This window comes from Lacerta agilis, chromosome 18, assembly GCF_009819535.1.
Source record: "Lacerta agilis isolate rLacAgi1 chromosome 18, rLacAgi1.pri, whole genome shotgun sequence".
Lineage (NCBI taxonomy): Eukaryota > Metazoa > Chordata > Lepidosauria > Squamata > Lacertidae > Lacerta > Lacerta agilis.
In genome coordinates, this window is record NC_046329.1 from 6972628 (window position 1) to 6997176 (window position 24549).

At 49.6% G+C, this 24549-nt stretch overlaps 2 protein-coding genes across 2 annotated transcripts in view; both read left to right on the forward strand.

The window, feature by feature from the left end:
* Positions 1-11367, forward strand: part of CERS4 (ceramide synthase 4) — a 44988-nt gene extending 33621 nt beyond the window's left edge. The window contains exons 7-11 of the mRNA XM_033136773.1: positions 2119-2211; positions 4939-5067; positions 7287-7393; positions 8255-8411; positions 10472-11367. Coding sequence (XP_032992664.1) covers positions 2119-2211; positions 4939-5067; positions 7287-7393; positions 8255-8411; positions 10472-10660 — 675 coding nt within the window. The 3' untranslated portion in view covers positions 10661-11367. The remainder of the gene's footprint in view (positions 1-2118; positions 2212-4938; positions 5068-7286; positions 7394-8254; positions 8412-10471) is intronic.
* A 7579-nt stretch (positions 11368-18946) lies between these two features.
* On the forward strand, positions 18947-24170 carry LOC117039711 (transmembrane protein 79-like). Its single transcript, XM_033136893.1, has 3 exons — positions 18947-19748; positions 21357-21570; positions 23947-24170. Exons 1-3 carry the CDS (start codon positions 18947-18949, stop codon positions 24146-24148), a joined length of 1218 nt encoding a protein of 405 aa, XP_032992784.1. The 3' UTR covers positions 24149-24170.
* The last annotated feature ends 379 nt before the right edge of the window (positions 24171-24549 follow it).

Consider the following 24549-nt stretch of genomic DNA (forward strand, 5'->3'; position numbering starts at 1 on the left):
ACTCGTGACATGCAAAGCGAGATACGTCAAGCCTTTGCTTGTTATAATTGTGATGGTTATAGCGTACAGCTGATGAAAACCCCAAAGTTGAGATTGTTAATTTGTCACAAGAGCGCCTGGGCTAGAATTGTCTATCGGACTATCACCACGACAGCGACTCGCTTTGGGTTTTAGTAAAGCAAACAGTCCAATTTGGCAGCGCCTAAATTATATCGAGTGCCAGAACAACGGGGCCACAATAAGGAGATTTTGCCCGTGGTATGACTAATTTCCACCTTCCCATATTGACTTTCTGGCACCCTACCAGGCCAATTTACTTTCTGGTCAGGACGAAAGCTCTCTGTAATAGATTATTGTATTATCTCACAAGAGCTGATTCCCCTGATCAACGAGTTCAGAGTAATTCCAAGATCAGAAAGCGACCATTTACCAATAAGTCTGCAATGCATTTTACCCCAAAGCCAACCTCCCCCACAATCCAGACACGCCTTACGACCGATGCAGGTTACAAAAAAGTCAAATGGAACGGCCAAAGGAATGTCTTTGCAGCTAATTGGTACAAGTCCAAAGAAAGTGAGAATTGGGCACCCTATCTGAATCACATGGCAATTCCAAAATGTAGAGGCGCTTTTACTCTCGCAAGATTGAATGTCTTGCCTTTGGCTGGACTCGAGGGACGATTCCAACAGATTCCACACGAAAAATGTCCCTGTGGAGATGGCAGTCCCAAATCGGTGGCACGTGCCCTTCTGGCTTGCCCTCTTTATAAAGACTTGAGGAATTAGATTATCACCCCTATTTTATTGTCTATTCCGGGTCGCCCAGCCACGGCCACAGTGTCCTTTCTCTTGGCAGATCAAGATGAGCGGTTGACAGATAAGGTGGCAAGGTTTTTAGCTGGGGCAATCAAAATAACGTCCACTATATGACTATGGATTCGAAACCCTAAAATGTATTTTATATAACTGGCTTTTTATTGCTGTTCTTTGCATATCGTGGTGTTGCTTCGCAGGGGTGCCCAAACTTTTTTTCCAAATCGGGCCAGGTTTGATGGAAGTGAACAGGCGTGAGGGCCGACCAAAGTTGCCGAGAATTTTGAAGGCCGAATTAGGCCCCCCGAAAACAGACTTTGGGCACGCCTGCTTTGTCGCTGTGGCCGATGACTGGCACAAATAAAGTTCAATTCGTTTCTGCACTGAGAAATGCAAAATGACTGAGATTCCGGGCCCGAGGGCAGTCCCACGCAAAGCCCACGGCGGTAATCTGAAGATGAATTTTAACAGGGAGAAATGTAAAGTACTACACTTGGGCAAAAAAATGAAAGGCACAAATACAGGATGGGTGACCCCTGGCTTCAGAGCAGTACATGTGAAAAGGATCTAGGAGTCTTGGTAGACCACAAACTTGGCATGAGTCAACAGTGTGATGCAGCAGCTTAAAAAGCCAATGCGATTCTGGGCTGCATCAATAGGAGTATAGCGTCTAGATCGAGGGAAGTAATAGTGCCACTGTATTCCGCTCTGGTCAGACCTCACCTGGAATACTGTGTCCAGTTCTGGGCACCACAGTTCAAGAAGGATATTGACAAGCTGGAACGTGTCCAGAGGAGGGCAACCAAAATGGTCAAAGGCCTGGAAACAATGCCTTATGAGGAACGGCTTAGGGAGCTGGGTATGTTTAGCCTGGAGAAGAGAAGGTGAAGGGGCGATATGATAGCCATGTTCAAATATATCAAAGGATGTCATATAGAGGAGGGAGAAAGGTTGTTTTCTGCTGCTTCAGAGAAGCGGACACGGGGCAATGGATTCAAACTACAAGAAAGAAGATTCCACCTAAACATTAGGAAGAACTTCCTGACAGTAAGACAGTGGGATTTGCTGCCAAGGAGTGTGGCGGAGTCTCCTTCTTTGGAGGTCTTTAAGCGGAGGCTTGACAGCCATCTGTCAGGAATGCTTTGATGGTGTTTCCTGCTTGGCAGGAGGTTGTACTGGATGGCCTTTGGGGTCTCTTCCAACTCTAGGATTCTATAATCTATTCCTGAGATGCGTTTTCAGATTTATCGGAATAACGTTGCTTCTCTCTCTCTCCTTCCCATGCCTCTCGATTTCGGCCCCGCAGCCTCTCCTCCCCTCCATCTTCAGCTACTACATGCTGGAGCTCTCGTTTTATTGCTCGCTGGTTTTCACGCTGCCTTTCGACATCAAGCGGAAGGTGAGTGGAAGCATTGGTGGTGGTGGTGGGGGGCAGTCAGTCAAGACTCGAACAAGATAAGAACTGCCTCTCTCCCTATAAACAGTCCCAGACTCCGTGTTCATCCTCCGAGGCCCTCCTTTGTGTGCCTCCTCCATGAGAGGTCCGGAGAGCGGCAACACGAGAACGGGGCCTTCTCTGCAGTGGCTCCCCGTCTGTGGAATGCTCTCCCCAGGGAGGCTCGCCGGGCGCCTTCCTTGCCTGTCTGTAGGCACCAGGTGAAAACCTCCCCTCCCCCCCAATTAATACAGTGGACGATCGGGTTGCGGACGTAATCCGTGACGGAGGCACGTCCGCAACCCACAGCGTTCGTATCCCACTGCGGCGCATCTGCGCGCACACACAGCGTGATTTAGCACTTCTGCGCAAGCGTGAAGCGCGATTTCGCATTTCTGCGCATGCACGAAGCGTGATTTAGTGTTTCTGCACATGCACGAAGCGCGATTTAGCGTTTCTGCGCATGCACAAAGCGCGGTTTAGCGTTTCTGCGCATGCACGAAGCGCGATTTAGCGTTTCTGTGCATGCACAAAGGGCGATTTAGCGTTTCTGCGCATGCACAAAGGGCGATTTAGCGTTTCTGCGCATGCACGAAGCGCGATTTAGCACTTCTGCACATGTGCAAGCACCGAAACTCGAAGTAACCCGTGCCAGTACTTCCGGGTTCAACGTGGAGCGCAACCCGAAAAAACATAACCCGCATTGTTTGCAACCTGAGGTATGACTGTACCATATTCACTCGAACGCTCGCCTTTTCCGGCCAAATTATGTTCGCGGAAATGAAGGCACGCATTGGCACATTTATATCCGCCAGCAAATACCTTTTTTGGGGGGTGGGGTTTCAAGGAAATTAAGATGCGCATTAGATTTGATGGCGCATTAGACTTGAGTAAATAGGGCAGGTGTGGCCAAACGTGGCCCTCCAGCTGTTTTGGGACTACAATTCCCATCATCCCTGACCACTGGTCCTGTTAGCTAGGGATGATGGGAGTTGTAGTCCCAAAAAAGCTGGAGGGCCAAGTTTGGCCATGCCTGAAATAGGGTAATATTAGTAGATGAACGAATGAGCAAATTAATTTAATTTGGATATGCAGAAGGTATTGAAAATAAATTTAAGGAGCCGCAGAAAGGGGGGGGGGAAGGAAGTCAACTTTTGAAATGTCAAATCGATTGTTAAACTAATGAAATGTATAAGCTTATTTTTATTAGTATTATCTTCTGCATATACACATTCATTTAATATGCTCATTTAAATTAACTATTTTAAATATATACTCTTGTGAAACTGCAGGTTATTAGAACGATCCTGCTAACGTTTTTGCCCGTTTGCAATTTATCTGTAAATATTCAATAAACCATTTCCATTCTTTTATAAAAAAAAGTTTTGTTATTTTGATTTCTTATTCTTCCTGTAAGTTTCACCATTTCTGCATATTCCGGAATTTTATCTATCCATTCTCGCTTTGCTGGGACTTCTGCTTCTTTCCACTTTTGGACAAGTAGCATTTTTGCTGCTGTAGTAGCATCCATGAATAAATTTCTATACAATATAGGTAGCTCTGTCCCTATAATTCCCAAAAGAAAAGCCTCTGTTTGTGTACACACACACACACACACACACACGTGAAACTCGAAAAATTTGAATATCGTGGAAAGGTTCATTTCTTTCAGTAATTCAACATAAAAGGTGAAACTAATATATGAGATAGACTCATGACATGCAAAGCGAGATATGTCAAGCCTTTGCTTGTTATAATTGTGTTGATTGTGGCGTACAGCTGATGAGAACCCCAAATTAACAATTTCAACATATGGTTTTAATTTGAAATTCTCTCCTTCTTGTATCAAAATATCTTTATATTTCGGCCATTGTCTGTCCATATTTGCTCTTTTGTGGGCTTTGGCTTCTAATGGTGATATCCATCTGGGCGTTCTTCTTTCTAATAAATCTTTATATTTCAACCAAACTTTGAACAAAGATTTCCTAATTATATGCGTTTTAAAACCACTGTGTGCTTTGATCTTGTCATACCACAAATATGCATGCCAGCCAAACACATTGTCATGGCCTTCGAAATCTAATACATCAGCATTATCTAAAGTAAACCATTCTTTCAACCAACAAAAAGCAGCTGCTTCATAATAAATTCTTAAATCTGGCAGGGAGAATCCACCTCTATTTTTAGCATCAGTTAAAATCTTATATTTAATTCTTGGTTTCTTCCCCTGCCAGATAAATTTCAATAAATCTTTCTGCCACCTTTTGAAACAATCCATCTTATCAATGATTGGCAATGATTGAAACAAAAATAACATTTTTGGCAACACATTCATTTTTATCACAGAGATTCTGCCTAAAAGTGATAACTTCAATCTAGTCCAACTTTCTAAATCTCTCTTAATCTCATTCCACACTTTCTCATAATTGTCCTTATAAAGATTTAAATTTTTAGAAGTTATATTTATGCCCAGATATTTTACTTTCTTCACAAAACTAAGCCCAGTTCGAGTCTGTAGTCTTGTACACTCCTCCCTTGTCATATTCTTAGTCAATACCTTGGTTTTTGTTTTGTTCAGTTTGAAACCTGCGACTTGCCCAAATTGTTGAATTGTTTCTAGTGCATCAACGATATATCTATGTTGCGTCCTCAGCCGTTTCGTTTCTGTTTCCTCTCCCCCCGCCACTGCAGGACTTCGGCGAGCAGATTGTCCACCACGCAGCCACAATTTTCCTCATCAGCTTCTCCTACTGTGCCAACTACATCCGGATCGGCACCCTCGTCATGATCATCCATGATGCGTCTGACCTCTTCCTGGAGGTAAGCGATGCCCCTAATCCCAGAAGGAGGGAAGACCAGACTGGTGGTTCAATGCATCCAGTGCCGTATTTAGCATATGCGGCGCCAGGGTGCAAAAAAAAACAAAACTGCCCAGCGCCCCTATTTAGGGGAGGGTAGCCTAAAGTTGTTGAGCTTTTTTGGGGGGCACAACTCTCTCCCATGCCGCTGCAGAAGGAGAGTAATAATCGCCACAGAGGTCTGGGAGAGAAGCTGCGTGCCTCTTGGTGCCCTGGGCGGGCCTCTCGACGGGTTGGCTTTCTGGGGAGCGTGCGACAGGTATCTGAGGGTACCCTGAAATTTTTATAACAAGGTGAATGGCAAACCACCCAACAATCACAGCCAGTCCAAGCACCCTGTCTGGTTATGCCAACTGTTGGGTGGCGCTGTGGTCTAAACCACTGAGCCTCTTGGGCTTGCCAATCGGAAGGTTGGCGGCTCGAATCCCCGCGATGGAATAACAACAACAACAACAACAACAACAACAACAATAATAATAATAATAATAATAATAATTAATAATAATAATTTATTATTTGTACCCCACCCATCTGGCTGAGCTTCCCCAGCCACTCTGGGCGGCTCCCAAACGAATGTTAAAACAATACAGCGTTAGATACTAAAAACGTCCCTAAACAGGGCTGCCTTCAGATGTCTCTTAAAAATAGGATAGCTGCTTATTTCCTTGACATCTGATGGAAGGGCGTTCCACAGGGTGGGCGCCACTACCGAAAAGGCCCTCTGCCTGCTTCCCTGCAACCTCGCTTCTCGCAATGAGGGAACCGCCAGAAGGCCCTCGGAGCTGGACCTCAGTGTCCGGGCTGAACGATGGGGGTGGAGACGCTCCTTCAGGTATACGGGACCAAGGCCGTTTAGGGCTTTCAAGGTCAACACCAACACTTTGAATTGTGCTTGGAAACGTACTGGGAGCCAATGTAGATCTCTCAGGACCGGTGTTATGTGGTCTCGGCAGCCACTCCCAGTCACTAGTCTAGCTGCCGCATTCTGGATTAGTTGTAGTTTCCGGGTCACCTTCAAAGGCAGCCCCACGTAGAGCGCATGGCAGTAGTCCAAGCGGGAGATAACCAGAGCATGCACCACTCTGGCGAGACAGTCTGCGGCAGGGAGGGTCTCATCCTGCGTACCAGATGGAGCTGGGAGACAGCCGCCCTGGACACAGGATTAACCTGCACCTCCATGGACAGCTGTGAGTCCAAAATGACTCCCAGGCTGCGCACCTGCTCCTTTAGAGGCTCCCATTGCTCCGTCCCAGCTCCTGCCAACCCAGCAGTTAAAAAGCACACCAGGGCAAGTAGATAAATAGGTACCGCTGTGGCGGGAAGGTAAACGGTGTTTCCGTGCGGTCTGGTTTCCATCACGGTGTCCTGTTGCACCAGAAGCGGATTAGTCCCGCCGGCCACATGACCCGGAAAACTGTCTGCGGACAAACGCCGGCTCCCTCGGCCTTAAAGCAGGATGAGCGCTGCAACCCCCCCAGTCGCCTTTAACTGGACTGAACCATCCAGGGGTCCTTCACCTTTTTTTACCTTTACCTGTAGGGCGCTGTGGGTTAAACCCACAGATTTTCCGCTGTCGTTGTGTTTCGCTGTGGGGTGTAGCCGACCAAGTTCTGCTCCAGAGTAGAAATCCACGGGCCTAAGCTAAGGGACATGGGTGGCACTGTGGGTTAAACCACAGAGCCTAGGGCTTGCCGATCAGAAGGTCGGCAGTTCGAATCCCCACAACAGGGTGAGCTCCCGTTGCTTGGTCCCAGCTCCTGCCCACCTAGCAGTTCGAAAGCACGTCAAAGTGCAAGTAGATAAATAGGTACCGCTCTGGCGGGAAGGTAAACGGCGTTTCCGTGCACTGCTCTGGTTCGCCAGAAGCGGCTTAGTCATGCCGGCCACATGAACCAGAAGCTGTACGCCGGCTCCCTCGGCCAGTAAAGCGAGATGAGCGCCGCAACCCCAGAGTCGTCCGCGACTGGACCTAATGGTCAGGGTGGGGCTCTCTGGTTTCCACCCGCCCCAAAGAACACCACTGCAGTTCACTGTGATCTTTGGAGTTTGCACTTAAAACTCAGAGAAACTTTGCCGTCCAGTCACAAGCTGAACGGTAGTTGCAAAGGAAACCTCACCTGAGCATTTATTTGTGCCCCTCTGTCATTTTCCACCCCTTTCTCTCCCCGCACCCTTCTCCAGCCCACGAAGATATTCAACTATCTGAAATGGCGTCGTCTATGTGACATGCTTTTCCTCACATTCTCTGCTGTTTTCCTTTACACCCGCCTGGTTATTTTCCCCTACAAGTAAGTAAGACATCTTCAAATATCTTAAGGGCTGGAAAATGGAGAAATCTTGGTTTTCACCCTGCTCCGGTGGGTTGGACCTATCTGTTGTTGCTTCGTTTTGGTGTTTGGGGGTTTTTTTTTCCATGCCACTTAGAGACAATCCAGAATGGATAATAAAGTTTATGGAGTACGCAGAATTAGACAAGATAAGATAAAATAAGATTTCTTTATTGTCAATGAAATTGGATGCTTTCCCATAAAAAACAAAACAAAATAAAATAAAATAAAATCCTTCCAGTAGCACCTTAGAGACCAACTAAGTTTGTTCTTGGTATGAGCTTTCGTGTGCATGCACACTTCTTCAGATACACACGAAAGCTCATAGCAAGAACAAACTTTGTTGGTCTCTAAGGTGCTACAGGAAGGAATTTTGTTATTTTTTATTTTGTTTTGACTATGGCAGAGTAACACGGCTACCAACCTGTAAGTGGACTTTGAAGACACTCGAACTCAATTGCATCTCTGGGTTATTTGTGGGGCCTGCCTGGTGTTTTTACATGAGCAGAATGTGCACTTTTATTTAAAATGCATCTCTGGGTTACTTGTGGAGCATAGGAATTCGTTCATTTTTCTCCCTTCAAAATATAGTCCGCCACACACACACACACACACACCCCACAAAGTCTGAGGGACAGTGGACCGGCCCCCTGCTGAAAAAGTTTGCTGACCCCTGACTTAGACGATCAATATGTACATTTTTACGACTCGCTTGTGGTGGAAATTTCTTTTAAACTGTATTGCTGTTTTTTAATTGAGTTCAGAATAAAGGAAGGGGTCTCAGTCCTGTTTTTGTTACTAATCCATGCAATCTCCTCACAGGGTCATCTACAACACGTATTACTACTCAATGGAACTCTACCAGCCTTTCTTTGGCTATTACTTCATGAATTCCCTTTTGATGATTCTCCAACTGCTCCACATCTTCTGGTCTTTCTTAATCATCCACATGGTCTACAAGTTTCTCAAAAGCGGCACGGTAGGGACCGAAATTGGGCGAGGTTCGTGGGCGGGTGCACACGTTAAATTATACAAGTTTTAATTGTTTTTTAATTGTTTTTCATTATAGATTTTCTGCTGTCGTTGTGTTTTGCTCTGGGATGTAGAGCCGTTCCCCTCTCCCCCGCTATGCGGTTCGATTTGGAGCGCTGGCAAGGGGTATTCCTTGACCAGGGCTGGATGAACCATTGAGCAAAATAAGGTTGATACTTAGGCAGAGGGACGCGGGTGGCGCTGTGGTCTAAACCACAGAGCCTAGGGCTTGCCGGTCAGAAGGTCGGCGGTTCGAATCCCCGCAATGACGGGGTGAGCTTGGTCCCTGCTCCTGCCCACCTAGCAGTTCAAAAGCCTGTCAAAGTGCAAGTAGATAAATAGGTACCGCTCCGGCGGGAAGGTCAACGGCGTTTCCGTGCCAGTGTGGTGTAGTGGTTAAGAGTGGTAGACTCGTAATCTGGGGAACCGGGTTCGCTTCCCCACTCCTCCACATGCAGCTGCTGGGTGACCTTGGGCTAGTCACACTTCTTTGAAGTCTCTCAGCCCCACTCACCTCACAGAGTGTTTGTTGTGGGGGAGGAAGGGAAAGGAGAATGTGAGCCGCTTTGAGACTCCTTCGGGTAGGGATAAAGCGGGATACCAAATCCAAACTCTTCTTCTTCTTATGTGTCGGTGCTCTAGTTCCCCAGAAGCGGCTTAGTCCTGCTGGCCACATGACCCGGAAGCTCCCTTGGCCAATAAAGCGAGATGAGCGCCGCAACCCCAGAGTCGTCCGCGACTGGACCTGATGGCCAGGGGTCCCTTTACCTTTAAGCAAGTCGTGCCCATTATTTTCTATGTGCCTTCTCTGAGCAACAGGGGCTACAACCCTTTATAGCTTAATTACAAGTACAGTGGTACCATGGTTCTCAAACTTAATCCGTTCCGGGAGTCCATTCCAAAACCAAAGCGTTCCAAAACCTAGCCGCACTTTCCCATACAAAGCAACGCAAGACGGATTAATCGGTTCCAGACTTTTAAAAACAACCCCTAAAACAGCAATGGAACATGGATTTTACTATCTATCGAGAGCACTGATCCATAAAACGAAAGCAATAAACAATGTACTGCAGTCACACAATCAATCAGTAGCTGAACTGGGTTCCACACAGTCACAAAAACGAAAAAGAGCCGCAAAAACGAAAATGCAAAATAAGTAGCAAGGACATACAGACCTCAGCGTAACACTCAAAACAGAAGTGTGGCACGCAAATCGGAATCATAACACTCAAAACAGAGCACATTCGGCTTCTGAAGAAAGTTCGCAAACCGGAACGCTTACTTTTGGGTTTGCAGTGTTTGGATTCCAAGTTGTTTGAGTACCAAGGTGTTTGAGAATTAAGGTACCACTGTAGGCGGATTTTTTAAATTGGTTTGGTTTTTGTTAATTTTGCGGTCTTGACCTTGGTTTGTGGATTGGCTTGGCATTTGTTCTTGAAAGGAATGCAGTATATACTTTTAAAAAATAATGATTGGAGAGGTAAAGTCCTGACATGGGAAATTCCTGTGGTTCCCTTGATCCCAAGGTAAAGGTAAAGGGACAACTCTGGGGTTGCGGCGCTCATCTCGCTTTACTGGCGGAGGGAGCCAGCGTACAACTTCCGGGTCATGTGGCCAGCATGACTAAGCCGCTTCTGGCGAACCAGAGCAGTGCACGGAAACGCTGTTTACCTTCCCGCCGGAGCGGGACCTATTTATCTACTTGCACTGGCGTGCTTTCGAACTGCTGGGTTGGCAGGAGCAGGGACCGAGCAACGGGAGCTCACCCCGTCATTGCGGGGATTCGAACCGCCGACCTTCTGACCGGCAAGCCCTAGGCTCTGTGGTTTAACCCACAGCGCCACCCACGTCCCTCTGCCTAAGTATCAACCTTATTTTGCTCAATGGTTCATCCAGCCCTGGTCAAGGAATATCCCTTGCCAGCGCTCCAAATCGAACCGCACAGCGGGGGAGAGGGGAACGGGCAACCGCCGGCCGTTGAGCAAAGCTGTGTCTCTCTCCCCGCAGATGGAGAAAGATCTCCGGAGCGACTCAGAAGAAAGCGAGAAGGGCGACGACGAGGCGAGGCAGGTGAAGGAAGCCAAGAGGAATGGTGCCATCCACTCAGAGCCCAGCGGCAACTGTATCGGCAAGGAGCCCCCGCTGCAGCTCAACGGCAGGAGCCCCGCCGCCAACGGAGATGCCAAGACAAGATAACTCATGCCAGGCACCACCGACTGCCCAGCCCCTTAACCAACCCTGCCCCCTGTGTCCATGCCAGCTTGTCTTTCCTTCTTGTAGGCCCGCAAGGGCACGAACGTAGCCTCCTAGCTGAATCTCTGCTCCCTGCAGGAACAACAAACAAACGAACTAAAAGACTGTGCTTCTTTTCGCAATATTATCCTGTTGGCGACGCCGATTGCCGCGAGGTCTGGCCGGGGGTGTGTGTGTGTGTGTGAGGTTGGGTGGTATAAAAGGCAGCCTTCCCCCGTTCTATTCAGCCGGTCCTGAGTACAGCTTGGCGAGGCTGCTTGGAGCCCTGGTTGGGTGGGCGAAGGACCCATCCGGTCGCCACCCAATCGGTTGTTTTCGCCAGCCCGCTCCGGAGAGCTGGGAAGCGGGCGGGTTAAACAGCAAGGGACCCCAGCTCGTGAATCGAAAGGGGTGTTGGCTGGGAGGCGATGACGTCCTCGCGGAAGCCGGGCCGAGCCTCCATCCCGAGGGGACGCAGGTACCAAGTCCTCGGTTTGCCTGGGTTTTTTTTTTTTTGCAGCGTGTTCTGGGGTTAGCCAAGAAGGAAGAGGCAGATCGTCGCTGGTTCGCCGTTGGGACAGAGGATGCTGTCGGAAGGCCTGCGTTTTGAAGCTCCGCTCCGGGAGAGGGAGCGAGAAGGACATTGCAAAGAGATGAAAAAAACGAGACAATGAGGGGGGCTGTGTTGTTGTTGCTGCCGCCGCCGCCGCCACTGCTGCTGCTGCTGCTGCCGCTGCTTGTCTGAGCGTATGCCTGTGTTGAGCGGACCATTGGCTAATCCCAAGGAGAAAAAAGGAGTGTCAGGACTTGATCTCTTCCTGAGCACCGGTTGCGGGGGGGTGGGGGGGTGGTAGCACAGGGGAGGGGGGGTCCCCATTCCAGTGACCTAGACAGGGAGAGGGTGCACTAAATTGCTGGAACCAATAAACTCATTACAGATAAGAAAAGCAAAACAAAACAAAAAACCGCAAACCATTTGCCTCTCTCCGTTTTAATCCGCTCGCTCTCGGCGCATCCCCGTCGGAAACGCGAAGAATCTCCTCCCTCCCACACACACACACAAACACACAATCGCCACTGCAGTTTCGGCTTATGCCCTATGAGAAACGCGGCCCGCGTGTGCTCAGAGGCACTCCAGCCGTTCTCAAACGTATCCGGATTGAATCCCAGTGGGATCTAGAAAAAGCTGGTTTGGAGAGCCAGCGAAGGGTGAGGCGTATGGGTCTGGCCTGACAACACAGCCCACCGCAGGGGTTGGGCAGGGGGGGTCTTTGCTGCACAATTTCCACTGAAGGTAAGATCATGAGAAAGATGTGGCTGGATTTGCCCAAGGGAGGAGGTCCGTCTAGGTTTAAGGATGAGCAAGTTGAGATGCTGTTGGTATCCTACTCGGCTCCATCGTCTCTGACCAGTGCTGACTGAGGCTGATGTCAGAAGTCTCAACCATATCTGAAAGGCACCGGGTTCCCCAGCATACAGTTTCCAACACAGGACAGCCCAATAGGAATCCCTGCAAATAGACTGAGATGAAGACAAACAGCCCTTGTTTGTCCCCAACATATTCATTCATGGGGTAAGAGAGCTGAAATATTTTATTTTTTTCACATCTGGCAACCAATTCATCCCTTTGGTTTCAGATAGTACCATCTGGTTTTTAGATGAGTCTAAAAAAAACCGAGACGCAAATTTTCACGCCTATGGTGTCTCGTTGACCAGACGTAATGTATTTAGCGCCAACTCTGGAAATATATGCTTGATGCTGACCAGACTAAGCCTCCTGGAGCAAAACATGCGTCAGGGGGATTCGTGTGGTCAGAATTAAGTACTGCAGTACCTCAGTTGTCAAACTTGGTCCTTTCCGGAAGTCCGTTCCCAAACCAAAGCGTTCCAAAACCAAGGAGCGCTTTCCCATAGAAAGTAATGCAAAATGGATGAATCCGTTCCAGACAAACAACCCCTCAAGCAGCAGTTGAACATGGATTTTACTATCTAACGAGACCGTCGATCCGTAAAACGAAAGCAATAAACAGTGTACTGCAGTCACACAATCCATCCATGAGTAGCTGAGCTGGGTTCCACGCAGTCGCAAAAACAAAAAAGAGCCGCAACGACGAAAAGGCAAAATAAATAGCGAAAACAGACGGACCTCAGGCTAACACTCGAAACGGAAGCGCGGCACTCGAATCAGAAGCGTCACACTCAAAACGGAGCACGTTCGGCTTCCGGGGAAAGTTCACAAACCGGAACACTTACTTCCGGGTTTGCAGTGTTTGGGTTCCAAGTTGTTTGAGTACCAAGATGTTTGAGAACCAAGGTGCCACTGTAGTCTCTTCCAGAGTTAATGCTAAATACGTTACTTCTGGTCAACGTGCCACCCTAGCCACAAGAGGGCCATGAAAATTGGAATCATAGAATCATGGAGTTGGAAGAGACCCCAAGGGCCATCCAGTCCAACCCCCTGCCAAGCAGGAAACACCATCAAAGCATTCCTGACAGATGGCTGTCAAGCCTCCGCTTCAAGACCTCCAAAGAAGGAGACTCCACCACACTCCTTGTGGTCCAACAGCTCTTACTGTCAGGAAGTTCTTCCTAAGGTTTAGGTGGAATCTTCTTTCTTGTAGTTTGAATCCATTGCCCCGTGTCCGCTTCTCTGGAGCAGCAGAAAACAACCTTTCTCCCTCCTCTAGATGACATCCTTTGATATATTTGAACATGGCTATCATATCACCCCTTAACCTTCTCTTCTCCAGGCTAAACATACCCAGCTCCCTAAGCCATTCCTCATAAGGCATCGTTTCCAGGCCTTGGACCATTTTGGTTGCCCTCCTCTGGACACGCACCAGCTTGTTTCCCAGGTTTCCGAGACTCGTCTGCCTATGTTCTATCTGAAACCCAAGTGTTGTCAGATGTGAAATACGCTGGCATTATTTTCAGATGTCCTACCCGCTTCATCGGTATGTCATCTCTTAAAAAAAAAAAAAAAAGCACCAAGGTTCTCTTTACCTTTGGTCAACAGGTGGCATTTCCATAAGCAAAGCTCTGCTGGAATCGGAGTCAGGGCAGTATCAACCCCTTCCGTTCATTTCAACGGGCCTTTTACAGGAGAATGCCCTGGTGGATTGGGCCCCCAATGAGAGCTGCTATTGGGATCCTGTTCCACTTCCGGGACCAACATATATTGGGGGTTGGGGAGAGACCAGAACGGTTTGGTTAAACAAATCTAGGGACGTCCGTGCAAAAAAAAAAAAAAGTACAAGCAGCTCATTGCGAGCCGTCAAATTCCACCCGCTCCTGCATGCATGCCAGCAATCCAATATGCTGTTAAGTACTAACTACCGCTGCATGTTGGCCGCCGGACACCGCTCCATGTCAGGGAGGGAGGAGCTACCTGTTAACTCTTGGCAAAGGCATGTGTAACCAAACAATGCAAAAGTTACTGTAATTGGGGACCTGGTCAGGGAGGTTGATTCTAGAATTGGATACAGATGCCATCACCTGTCTAGCTGCTTCCTGGGTATGTTTATATATATATATATTGCGAACAGACTAATTTGTGTCTTTCCTAAAAATTACCACTGGGGGGAGCCGCCGATTTTCCATTAAGGCAAGATTAAAAAACTTTCCCCCCCTTCCACCAAGAGGACTCTGATGTCAATCTTATTAAAAGTGCACCAAATGAGGAGTCTTGCTTTTGGGGTTCCCATTGTGGCATCTGGGACGCGGATATATTCACACATATATTTAAAAACATTCTAGGCGCGATTAAAGCTAGAAACATTCTTCCATCCGGGGAACCAGACCCTCTCCGTTTATTGGCCTTTATTCAGCTCGCAACTGGTGCAGAATTGCACCAACTCTGCTTATTCAAATCATTAAAAGGTAAAGGACCCCTGGGCGGTTAAGTCCAGCCAAAGGCGACTATGGGGTCGCGGCGCTCATCTCGCTTTCAGGCCGAGGGAGCCGGCGTTTGTGAGGGTGAGAGAGAGAGAAGGAAGGAAGGAAGGGAGGGAGGGAGGGAGGGAGGGAGGGAGGGAGGGTGAGAGAGAAGGAAGGAAGGAAGGAAGGAAGTGTGTGTGTGTGTGTGTGTGTGTGAGAGAGAGAGAGAGAGAGAGAGAGAAGGAAGGAAGGAAGGAAGGAAGGAAGGAAGGAAGGAAGGAAGGAAGGAACGGCCTCGGTCCAGTATTCCTGAGGGAGCGTCTCCACCCCCATCATCCAGCCCAGACACTGAGGTCCAGCTCCGAGGGCCTTCTGGCGGTTCCCTCGCTGCGAGAAGCCAAGTTTCAGGGAACCAGGCAGAGGGCCTTCTCGGTGGTGGCGCCCGCCCTGTGGAATGCCCTCCCGTCAGATGTCAAAGAGAAAAGCAACTACCAGACTTTTAGAAAATACCTGAAGGCAGCCCTGTTTAGGGAAGCTTTTAATGTTAATAGATTATTGTATTTTAATATTCTGTTGGAAGCCGCCCAGAGTGGCTGGGGAAACCCAGCCAGATGGGCGGGGTATAAATAATAAATTATTTATTTATTTATTTATTTATTTATTATTATTAGAATATTTTATTTGTTGAATATAAGAACAACATATAATCAAAAAAGCTCATAAGGCCCAGAAGATTTGAATTAATTTACTAATTTATTCCTACTGCAGCTCACTCCTTACATCATGTATTCCAGGGGGTAGGCAACCGAAGGCCCGGGGGCCGGATGCAGCCCAATCGCCTTCTCAATCCGGCTCACGGACAGTCCGGGAATCAGCGTGTTTTTACATGAGTAGAATGTGTCCTTTTATTTAAAATGCATCTCTGGGTTATTTGTGGGGCATAGGAATTTGTTAAATTTTTTTTTTCAGAATATAGTCCGGCCCCCCACAAATTCTGATGGACAGTGGACCGGCCCCCTGCTGGAAAAGGTTGCCGACACCTGATTTATTCTGTTATCACCAGGTTGGGCATCACTTTTGCCTTTTAGGTGAAGAGTAGTTAGGTGTTGAGTAGTTCTGCTTTTTCTCTGTCACCCAATAATGTTTCTCCGCGTTCCCCACAAAGGTAAGCCTGGTTGATTTGATCCCCCCCCCACCTTGTTCCAAATCACTCACTCCTTCTTCCTCAGCGGTGGGTGGGGAGGTGGCATGTTGTGGCCAAAAACGACTTGGTCCGGCCCTGCTCTAACCACTACACCGCCCTTTCCCCCAGCCAACCAATAGCATCCTAGAGCTGCAGCCCCCAGCCAATGGATGGGAGCCCCCCAACTCTCCGAGCCAAGGAGGATGCTGCTGGGAGCCACCGAAACGAAGATGCGTCTCTCTCTCTTCCCCCCCCCCCCGCACCCCACACAGCCAAATTTAAGCCCCATTAAGAATAATGAGAGCCAGGTGTGCCAACTTGAATAAAATATTGGGGGGGGGGAGAGGAGAGCAGGTAAGCACCGCCCCACATAACTGATCACATGATGCGGCGCACGCAGGCTATTTGAATGCCAATGCCCATCAAATTTCCCCCCCCCCCAAATATTTTATTATGGGGGGGTGTTGAAGGGATGCTTGCCCCAAGGAGTTTGCTTCTATGATTAGAGCCCGGGGGGGTCAGCAAAGACATCCTTAAAGGAGCCTTTTTGAATGCCAATGCCCATCAAATTTGCCCCCCCCCCTCAAATATTTTATTGGGGGGGGTGTTGAAGGGATGCTTGCCCCAAGGAGTTTGCTTCTATGATTAGAGCCGGGGGGGGGGGTCAGCAAAGACATCCTTAAAGGAGCCTTTTCGAATGCCAATGCCCATCAAATTTGCCCCCCTTCAAATATTTTATTGGGGGGGGGGTGTTGAAGGGATCCTTGCCCCAAGGAGTTTGCTTCTATGATTAGAGCCGGGGGGGGGGCAGCAAAGACATCCTTAAAGGAGCCTTGTAGATTCGCAGAAAGGGAAGGAAACCGCCCGCCCCCCCCCAAAAAAATTGCAATTTAACCCTTGCAAGCCTCCCAGGCTGATGGCGCTGCCTCTTGCGCTCCGCCTCCCTCCCCCCCTCTTTGTGTTAACACCCCATGAATGAAGTTAGTTCCCTCCTCCCCGCCTAGCCCACCCCACTTTCCCACTCCGGGCTCCGAGCCAGAGGGGGGAAGGGGCTTTGGAATGCGTTGATAAAGGGGACCCCCCCCCCCCGCCGCCGCTTGGCGTTTGCGAGCAGCGATTGGCTGGTGGGACGGGTGGGAGGGGACGGGGGCAGGAACAGATGTGCGGGGGGGGGAGGCGGGACAGAGTTGCAAATCAGTGAAAGTTTGTAGCAGGTTTTTTTTTAAAAAAAAGTTTCTAGCGGAACCTGGATGGAGAAGCGCGCGCAGACGGGTAAAGAAAATTGGGGTGGGGGGCTCCCCGTAAAATAAGAGGTAGCGATTGGGGGGGGCAGCATGGTGAAGGAAGAGATCTCAAATAATAGGGGATAATCTGGGGGGGGGGGGAGATCTGGGGTGCCAGGAGAAGCGGTGCTGGGAAGGAATTCAGGATGGAGACGGAGAGAGATGCGCGGGGAAGGATATTTTTGGGGGGGGGCTGGGGGGGGCGTGTTGCATGGGGGAAGATGAAGCTCAGTAAAGAGGGTGGTGTTGGTAAGGTGAATTTGGGGAGGGCTGTTTGTGGAAGTAAAAACGGGGAGGGGGTACCATTGTATGATGGGGGATTTCTGGTGCGGGGGGGGCGAAAGTTGGAGAAGGAATTTATGTTGTTTTCTTAGGGGTTAAGAGGCTGAGATTTGAGGGGCTGGTATGATGGAGATAGGCTGATGGGATGGGGGGAGAATTTTTTCGGGGGGGCAGCACACAGAAAAAGAGCTCGGCTGGGAAGAGAATAATGTTGGGGGTCCTTTGAGGTTTGGGGGTTCAGTGCTCGAGGTCTGCGTGGGTCGCAGAGGTGGGGTTGATTTGGAGAGAGGCGATGTGTGGGGTGGGCTGGATCTGGGGGTGGCGGAAAATGAGGGTGCTGTCTAGCCCAGACGCTGGGGGGGTGGGGGGGTTTAAAAGCAGCAAATCAAACATGGGAGGGTTGTTCTTGGAATGGGGAGTCGGTGACAGATTTGGGGAGCGGGGGTATGTAACCCCCCCCTCCTCACTTTTGCTGTACTTTTAAGCCATCAAACAGGAGTTTTTGCCTTGTTGGGTGTGTGTGTGAGAGAGAGAGATCTCTATTTTTGGCTAGAATCCTTCCTAAATTGAAGGTGGAAGACGGCTGCATTTATGCCATAGGATTATAGTAAAAAGGGGGGGAGGGGGGACTGCTATTAGTAGGGTTGCCAGGTCTGCTTCCAAAAAATAGCGGACCACTATATTCTGCTCTGGTCAGACCTCACCTGTAATACTGTGTCCAGTTCTGGGCACCACAGTTCAAGAAGGATACTGACAAGCTGGAACGTGTCCAGAGGAGGGCAACCAAAATGGTCCAAGGCCTGGAAACGATGCCTTAGGAGGAACGGCTTAGGGAGCTGGGTATGTTTAGCCTGGAGAAGAGAAGGTTAAGGGGTGATATGATAGCCATGTTCAAATATATCAAAGGATGTCATATAAAGGAGGGTGAAAGGTTGTTTTCTGCTGCTCCAGAGAAGCAGACACGGAGCAATGGATTCAAACTGCAAGAAAGAAGATTCCACCTAAACATTAGGAAGAACTTCCTGACAGTAAGAGCTGTTCGACAGTGGGATTTGCTGCCAAGGAGTGTGGTGGAGTCTCCTTCTTTGGAGGTCTTTAAGCAGAGGCTTGACAGCCATCTGTCAGGAATGCTTTGATGGTGTTTCCTGCTTGGCAGGGGGTTGGACTGGATGGCCCTTGGGGTCTGTTCCAACTCTATCTAGGATTCTGTGATTCTAAGGGGGGGGGGTAGATTAAATTAAATTATATATTTTCTTACAAACATTTTAACACATATTAAAATACCATTTCATCATAAAGCTTTTGAATTAAAAAAAAGTCCACTATTTTGTGGGGGGGAAATAGTGAACATAATGTGAAAAAAGTGGACTGTCCACTCAAATAGTGGACACCTGGCAACCCTAGCTATTAGGCACCTGTCAATCTGGCCATTGGAGAGACGGTGGGGAGCGTCACGGAATGCTCACAAACATTTCGTGCGCCGAAAGGGCAAACTGTCCATCAGGGTGGAATGTCAGGAAACGGTAGCATCGGGGAAGAGGCCAGCCAACTACCCAAGGGTGCTAGGTGACGCCTGCCGTCTTCTTTCCAGACACCCTCGCCCGTTGCTCACCCTCCCTCCCTACAATGGCGACCACAAGGAGCCCCGTCAGCCCGCACCAGCTAAAGGAGTTCGACAGCGTCCGAGACTCCCTCGCCGACATCATCGGCCAGCTCCGTGACATCGACCCGAGCCACTTGTCCTTCTCGCCGTTCCTGGACCTCGACACCCAGATTTCCCTGGCGCCCGTCTCCGACAGCCCCGAATCGTCTCTCGAGGAGCTGCATTCTACTGAAGCAGAAGAAGAAGAAGAGGAAGAAGAGGAGGAGGAAGAAGGGATGCCCTCTCCCAGCCCTCTCCCTGGGCAAGCCTTCCCAGACCCCCTGGGTCAACCCAGTCTTCCTCCGCTGCAGGAGGCAGCACAGGCCCCAGAAGGGAGCGGCGTGGGGCAGCCCCCCATGCCTGGGGCCGACACTGCGGCCACCCGCTTGCCCAAAGAGACGTCTTTTTTGGACTCCGTCCAAGTCGTGCCACGGTGCCCCCTTCCCGATCCAGAGCAAAGGTCAGAAGGCGGCCAAACCGGGACCCTCGCACCGACCCTCGAGCGCCAGCCCTGGCCGGAAGCGGGAGACGGCTCCTGCCCGGTTTTGCGCCACGGCTCGGGGGAGCTGACCTCCTGCTCGGGGGGCAGCGGGGGTTGCCAGGCCTGCTCCGGCGAGCACATGAGAGCCGTGGCCTCGGCCTTTGTTGCCCTCCTCCTGGCTCCGTGGTTCCTCTATATAAGCTACTACTTCCTTCCGCTGCCGGACCCTGCCTGCCCGGATCTTGCAAGCCGGGTCGCCTTGGCTCTACGTTGCCTGCCGGTCGCTGGGCTGCCTATCCTCCTCGGTAAAAGATGCGTGTTTTGGGGGGTTTGGGGGAACAGAAAACAGAAGGTGCAGACCGTCCCCAAGTGTCCTCGTTTTGCAGGGACGGTCTCAGGTTTACAGAAGCCGTCCCGGTTTCCTGTTTTGATCTTGAGGACGTCCCTATTTTCATCGGGGAAATGTTGGAGGGGATAATAATAATAATAATAATAATAATAATAATAATAATAATAATACCCCGCCCAACTGGCTGGGTTTCCCCAGCCACTCTGGGCGGCTCCCAAACAGAATATTAAAAACACGGCAAAACGTCAAACATTAAAATCTCCCCTAAACAGGGCTGCCTTCAGATGTCTTCTAAAAGTCAGATAGTTGTTTATTTCCTTGACATCTGATGGGAGGGCGCCACCACCAAGAAGGCCCTCTGCCTGGTTCCCTGTAACCTCGCTTCTCGCAGGGAGGGAACCGCCAGAAGACCCTCGGAACTGGACCTCAGTGTCCAGGCTGAACGATGGGGGTGGAGACGCTCCTTCAGGTATACTGGACCGAGGCCGTTTAGGGCTTTCAAGGTCACCACCAACACTTTGAATTGTGCACAGAAACGTACACCGGTCATTCGCCAACCCAATGAGTCACGATTCTCGTCCACCCCATCACCTTTCCCTTCTCTGTTTCCATTAAGGCAGAAAGAGAAAAACCTATTCCAGCCACCTGCTGTTATTTCTGCAAACAGAGGACAGCGTGTGAGTTGCGGGGGTCCAAACACAGATATTTTCTTCCCAAGCCGAGCATTCCTGCCTTAATGGGACGTTTGGGGGAGCGGACAGAAACATTTGCAGAGTGGGCAGCTTTCAAGCCGCGATTCCTCCAAACGTTGCAAAAAGCAACGAGAGTTAATTATCTTGGAGGCCGAAAGTTCCTGGTTGCAGGCAGCACTGGCCCTACTCAGAATAGACCCATTGGAATGCATGCGCAAGGCTGGGGTTAATGCAGTCTTGTGCCACTTTGAACAGCTGAACGAACGAAAGAATGAATCTTTATTGCTAATAGCTAGGGTGGCGCTGTGGGTTAAACCACTGAGCCTAGGGCTCGCCGATCAGAAGGTCAGCAGTTCGAATCCCCGCAATGACGGGGTGAGCTCCCGTTGCTCGGTCCCTGCTCCTGCCCACCTAGCAGTTCGAAAGCACATCAAAGTGCAAGTAGATAAATAGGTACCGCTCCGGCGGGAAGGTAAATGGCGTTTTCGTGCACTGCTCTGGTTCGCCAGAAGCGGCTTAGTCATGCTGGCCACATGACCCGGAAGCTGTACGCTGGCTCCCTCGGCCTATAGAGCGAGATGAGCGCCGCAAACCCAGAGTCGTCCGCGACTGGACCTTACAGTCAGGGGTACCTTTACCTTTAACATAACATCAGTACATTGCTTTCATGTAATTTTTCTTCCAATGTATAACATGCCGTGAACTTCAAATCCCAATTCCATTAATTTCTCCCGACCTGTAAGCTGTATATTAAACCCAAAGTCTCTCGCCTAGTGTATCATTATAGTCTGAGATATTCCCATTTCACCCCGTTGCTGCTGAACTGGAAACAAAAACCCTCACCCTGCCCTCCTTCCTCCACCTGGCTGCAGGCATTGTTCTGAGAGCCTTTTCTGCCTTGTGCCTGGACAACCTCGGCCCCCTGGGAACTCGCTCCCGGCCCGTCCTGCTCCACCAGCTTTTCGTCGTGGGCTCCGTGGACCAGCTCTCCGTTTTTGCCCTCAACGTGGTGGTGACGGCGACTTTCCTCCCCCAGGAGCACCTGCGTCTCATCCCGATCCTCGTGGGGCTCTTTGCTGTTGGAAGGTGAGGTGCTGGCTCAGGGACTGCGGCCCCCTAGGCATCTCTGCCCGGCCCTTGGGACCTTTCTCGAGCCAAGGCCCTCAAATCTCCAGGCTAGGCAACCTCCGACAATCCTGCTCTACACCTTTCGTCCAGGGGTTTTACCCGACAGGGACGTACCTCTCAAAGAGTTGCTCCGTCGCTGAGATTGCAGCCCGCCCTCTAAAAACAAAACCCAAGTTCCCAGACCTCATTGTTCTGGAAGCAGTCCTGCCTTTATGAGCAACAAAGGAAGATGAATTTTGACCATCTTAGGTATGGCCTATGGCTAGTAAACACAGTGCCTTCTACAGGTGAAACTCGAAAAATTAGAATATCGTTGAAAGGTTCATTTCTTTCAGTAATTCAACTTAAAAGGTGAAACTAATATATGAGATAGACTCATGACATGCAAAGCGAGATACGTCAAGCCTTTATTTGTTATAATTGCGATGATTATGGCATACAGCTGATGAGAATCCCAAATTAACAATCTCATTATACAGGTGAAAATCAAAAAATTAGAATATCGTGGAAAGGTTCGTTTCTTTCAGTAATTCGAAACTAATATATGAGATAGACTCACGACATGCAAAGCGAGATATTTCAAGCCTTTATTTGTTATAATTGTGATGATTATGGCGTCCAGCTGATAGAGAACCCCAAATTAACAATCTCAACTTTGGGGTTTTCATCAGCTGTACACCATAATCATCACAATTATAACAAAGGCTTGACATATCTCGCTTTGCATGTCATGAGTCTATCTCATATATTAAACTCCAGTAGCTAATGAAGAGAATTGCTTACATAAATGGACTTTTCCACGATATTCTATTTTTTCGAGTTTCACCTGTAGATGTTGCTGGCTCTCATTGCCTGGGGTTGGACTAGATGACCGTTGGGGGTCCCAGCTCTACAACTCTATGGTTCTGCGAGTGGGGTAGGGTGGGAAGGAGAGGAATATGAAAACCAGCCAAGGCAAACACACAGCCAAGGCGACTTCACGGGTTAGTCAATTTCTAACCTGTGTCAGTTTTGCATTTATTTGTAAGTGCACTTATTCACTCCTGTTTCCATATTACAGGAGCAGAAGCAGCACCAAATGTTTAGAACGTATAACCCAAATACAGCCGTACTTTGGTTTTCGAATTTAATCCGTCCCGGGACAGTTCGAAAACCAAGGTGCAGCTTCCGATTGGCTGCAGGAGTGTCCTGCAGCCAATCGGAAGCCGCGCCGGACGTCCGGCTTCCGAAAATCATTCGAAAACCGGAACAGCCACTTCGGGTTTCGATCGTTCGGGAGTCAAAACGTTTGAGTTCAAAGACGTTCGGCTACCGGGGTTCCACTGTAAGCAGCCTTGTTTGATTTCGCTAATGGCGACATGCCGCGTTTAACGGATGCCGCTAATTCAGTGCTAATTTTCTACAAAAAGAGGTGCTGGAACTCACCATGAACGGCTCCATTGCTCTCTTAGAATGGCAAAGGCGCTCATCCGAAAGTTCCGGCTGGGGGGAAAAAGCCCTGAATATGAACAAACCGTTTCAGTTTATCGAAGTTCGCCGATCCGGTTCAGAAATCTCCGAACTTCTCCCGAAAGGTGCTGGGTGAACTGAACGTGAGCAAAGTTTGTTTGGGGGAGTAGCATCCTGAATGACTTCAAGTTATCCTCAAGTTCGGTTCTCTTTTTGACCCTTGGGAGCAGGGTTTCCCAAACTTGGGTCTCCAGCTGTTTGGGGACTACAACGCCCATCATCCCTAGCTAAACCACCCCTAAACCACCCCTAGTTAAACCACAGAGCCTAGGGCTTGCCGAGCAGAAGGTCGGCGGTTCGAATCCCCACGACGGGGTGAGCTCCCGTTGCTCGGTCCCAGCTCCTGCCAACCTAGCAGTTTGAAAGCACGTCAAAGTGCAAGTAGATAAATAGGTACCGCTCCAGGCGGGAAGGTAAACGGTGTTTCCGTGCGCTGCTCTGGTTCGCCAGAAGCGGCTTAGTCATGCTGGCCACATGACCCGGAAGCTGTACGCCGGCTCCCTCGGCCAGTAACATGAGATGAGCGCCGCAACCCCAGAGTCGTCCGCGACTGGACCTAGCGGTCAGGGGTCCCTTTACCTTTACCTTTACCTTTTAATCTGAATGACTTCTAGTTACCTTCGAGTTCGGTTCTCTTTTTGACCCTTTGGAGCAGGGTTTCCCAAACTTGGGTCTCCAGCTGTTTGGGGACTACAACGCCCATCATCCCTAGACAGCAAGACCAGCAGCCGTGGATGATGGGAATTGTATTCCCCAAACTACTGGAGACCCAAGTTTGGGAAACGCTGATCCAGAGGCTATTCTTCGCTCTGCTTTGCTTCGCAGGTGCTGCTACTGGGCCTGCCTGCACCTCTGCAGCAATTACCGTGGATTCGGGTTCGGCCTCTCCTTCTTCCCGACAGTCGCCATGAGCATCTACAACCTCTTCTGCCTCTACCACCTGGGCTTGGGGTTCCTGTTCGCAGCCTTGCCCGACGTCCGCAACACATCCGCTCCGACGCTCGAACTGACGATGCCCAAGAGATGAGGGACGAGATGCCTACAAAACTGTCTCCGTGCCCCCGCGCCTGGCTCACTTCTCAAGCTCCCCGCCCCCGCAAAAACCAGCAACTCTGCAACACCCCTCTTAAGTTTATGGGTCAGCTTAAAAGAGACCAGCCATCTGCTTCGAAACACGGGTTTTCTTTGCAAAAACCCCGGTGACTTTGCAAGAAAGGACTAAATTTGCAGGCAGGGTCGAATGCTCCTCCTTTAGAAAGGCAAGCGATAGTGTGTCAGAAGGAAGCTAGGCTGGAGCTTCCCCCCCTGACATGCTGAATTTCCACATGCAGGGGATTAATCGACACTTCCCGGTATGCGCAAGGTACCGTGGTATCTGCCAACTGAGCGTGGAAAGCTCAGTTGGTTTAGAGCGTGGCGCTGATAACG

Excerpts from the sequence above, each read along its gene's own strand:
- LOC117039711 (XM_033136893.1), top strand. The coding sequence starts at position 18,947 with ATGGCGACCACAAGGAGCCCCGTCAGCCCGCACCAGCTAAAGGAGTTC. Across the intron at positions 19,749-21,356 it reads TGGGCTGCCTATCCTCCTCG|GCATTGTTCTGAGAGCCTTT; the intron begins GTAAAAGATGCG and ends ACCTGGCTGCAG. Across the intron at positions 21,571-23,946 it reads GGGCTCTTTGCTGTTGGAAG|GTGCTGCTACTGGGCCTGCC; the intron begins GTGAGGTGCTGG and ends TTTGCTTCGCAG.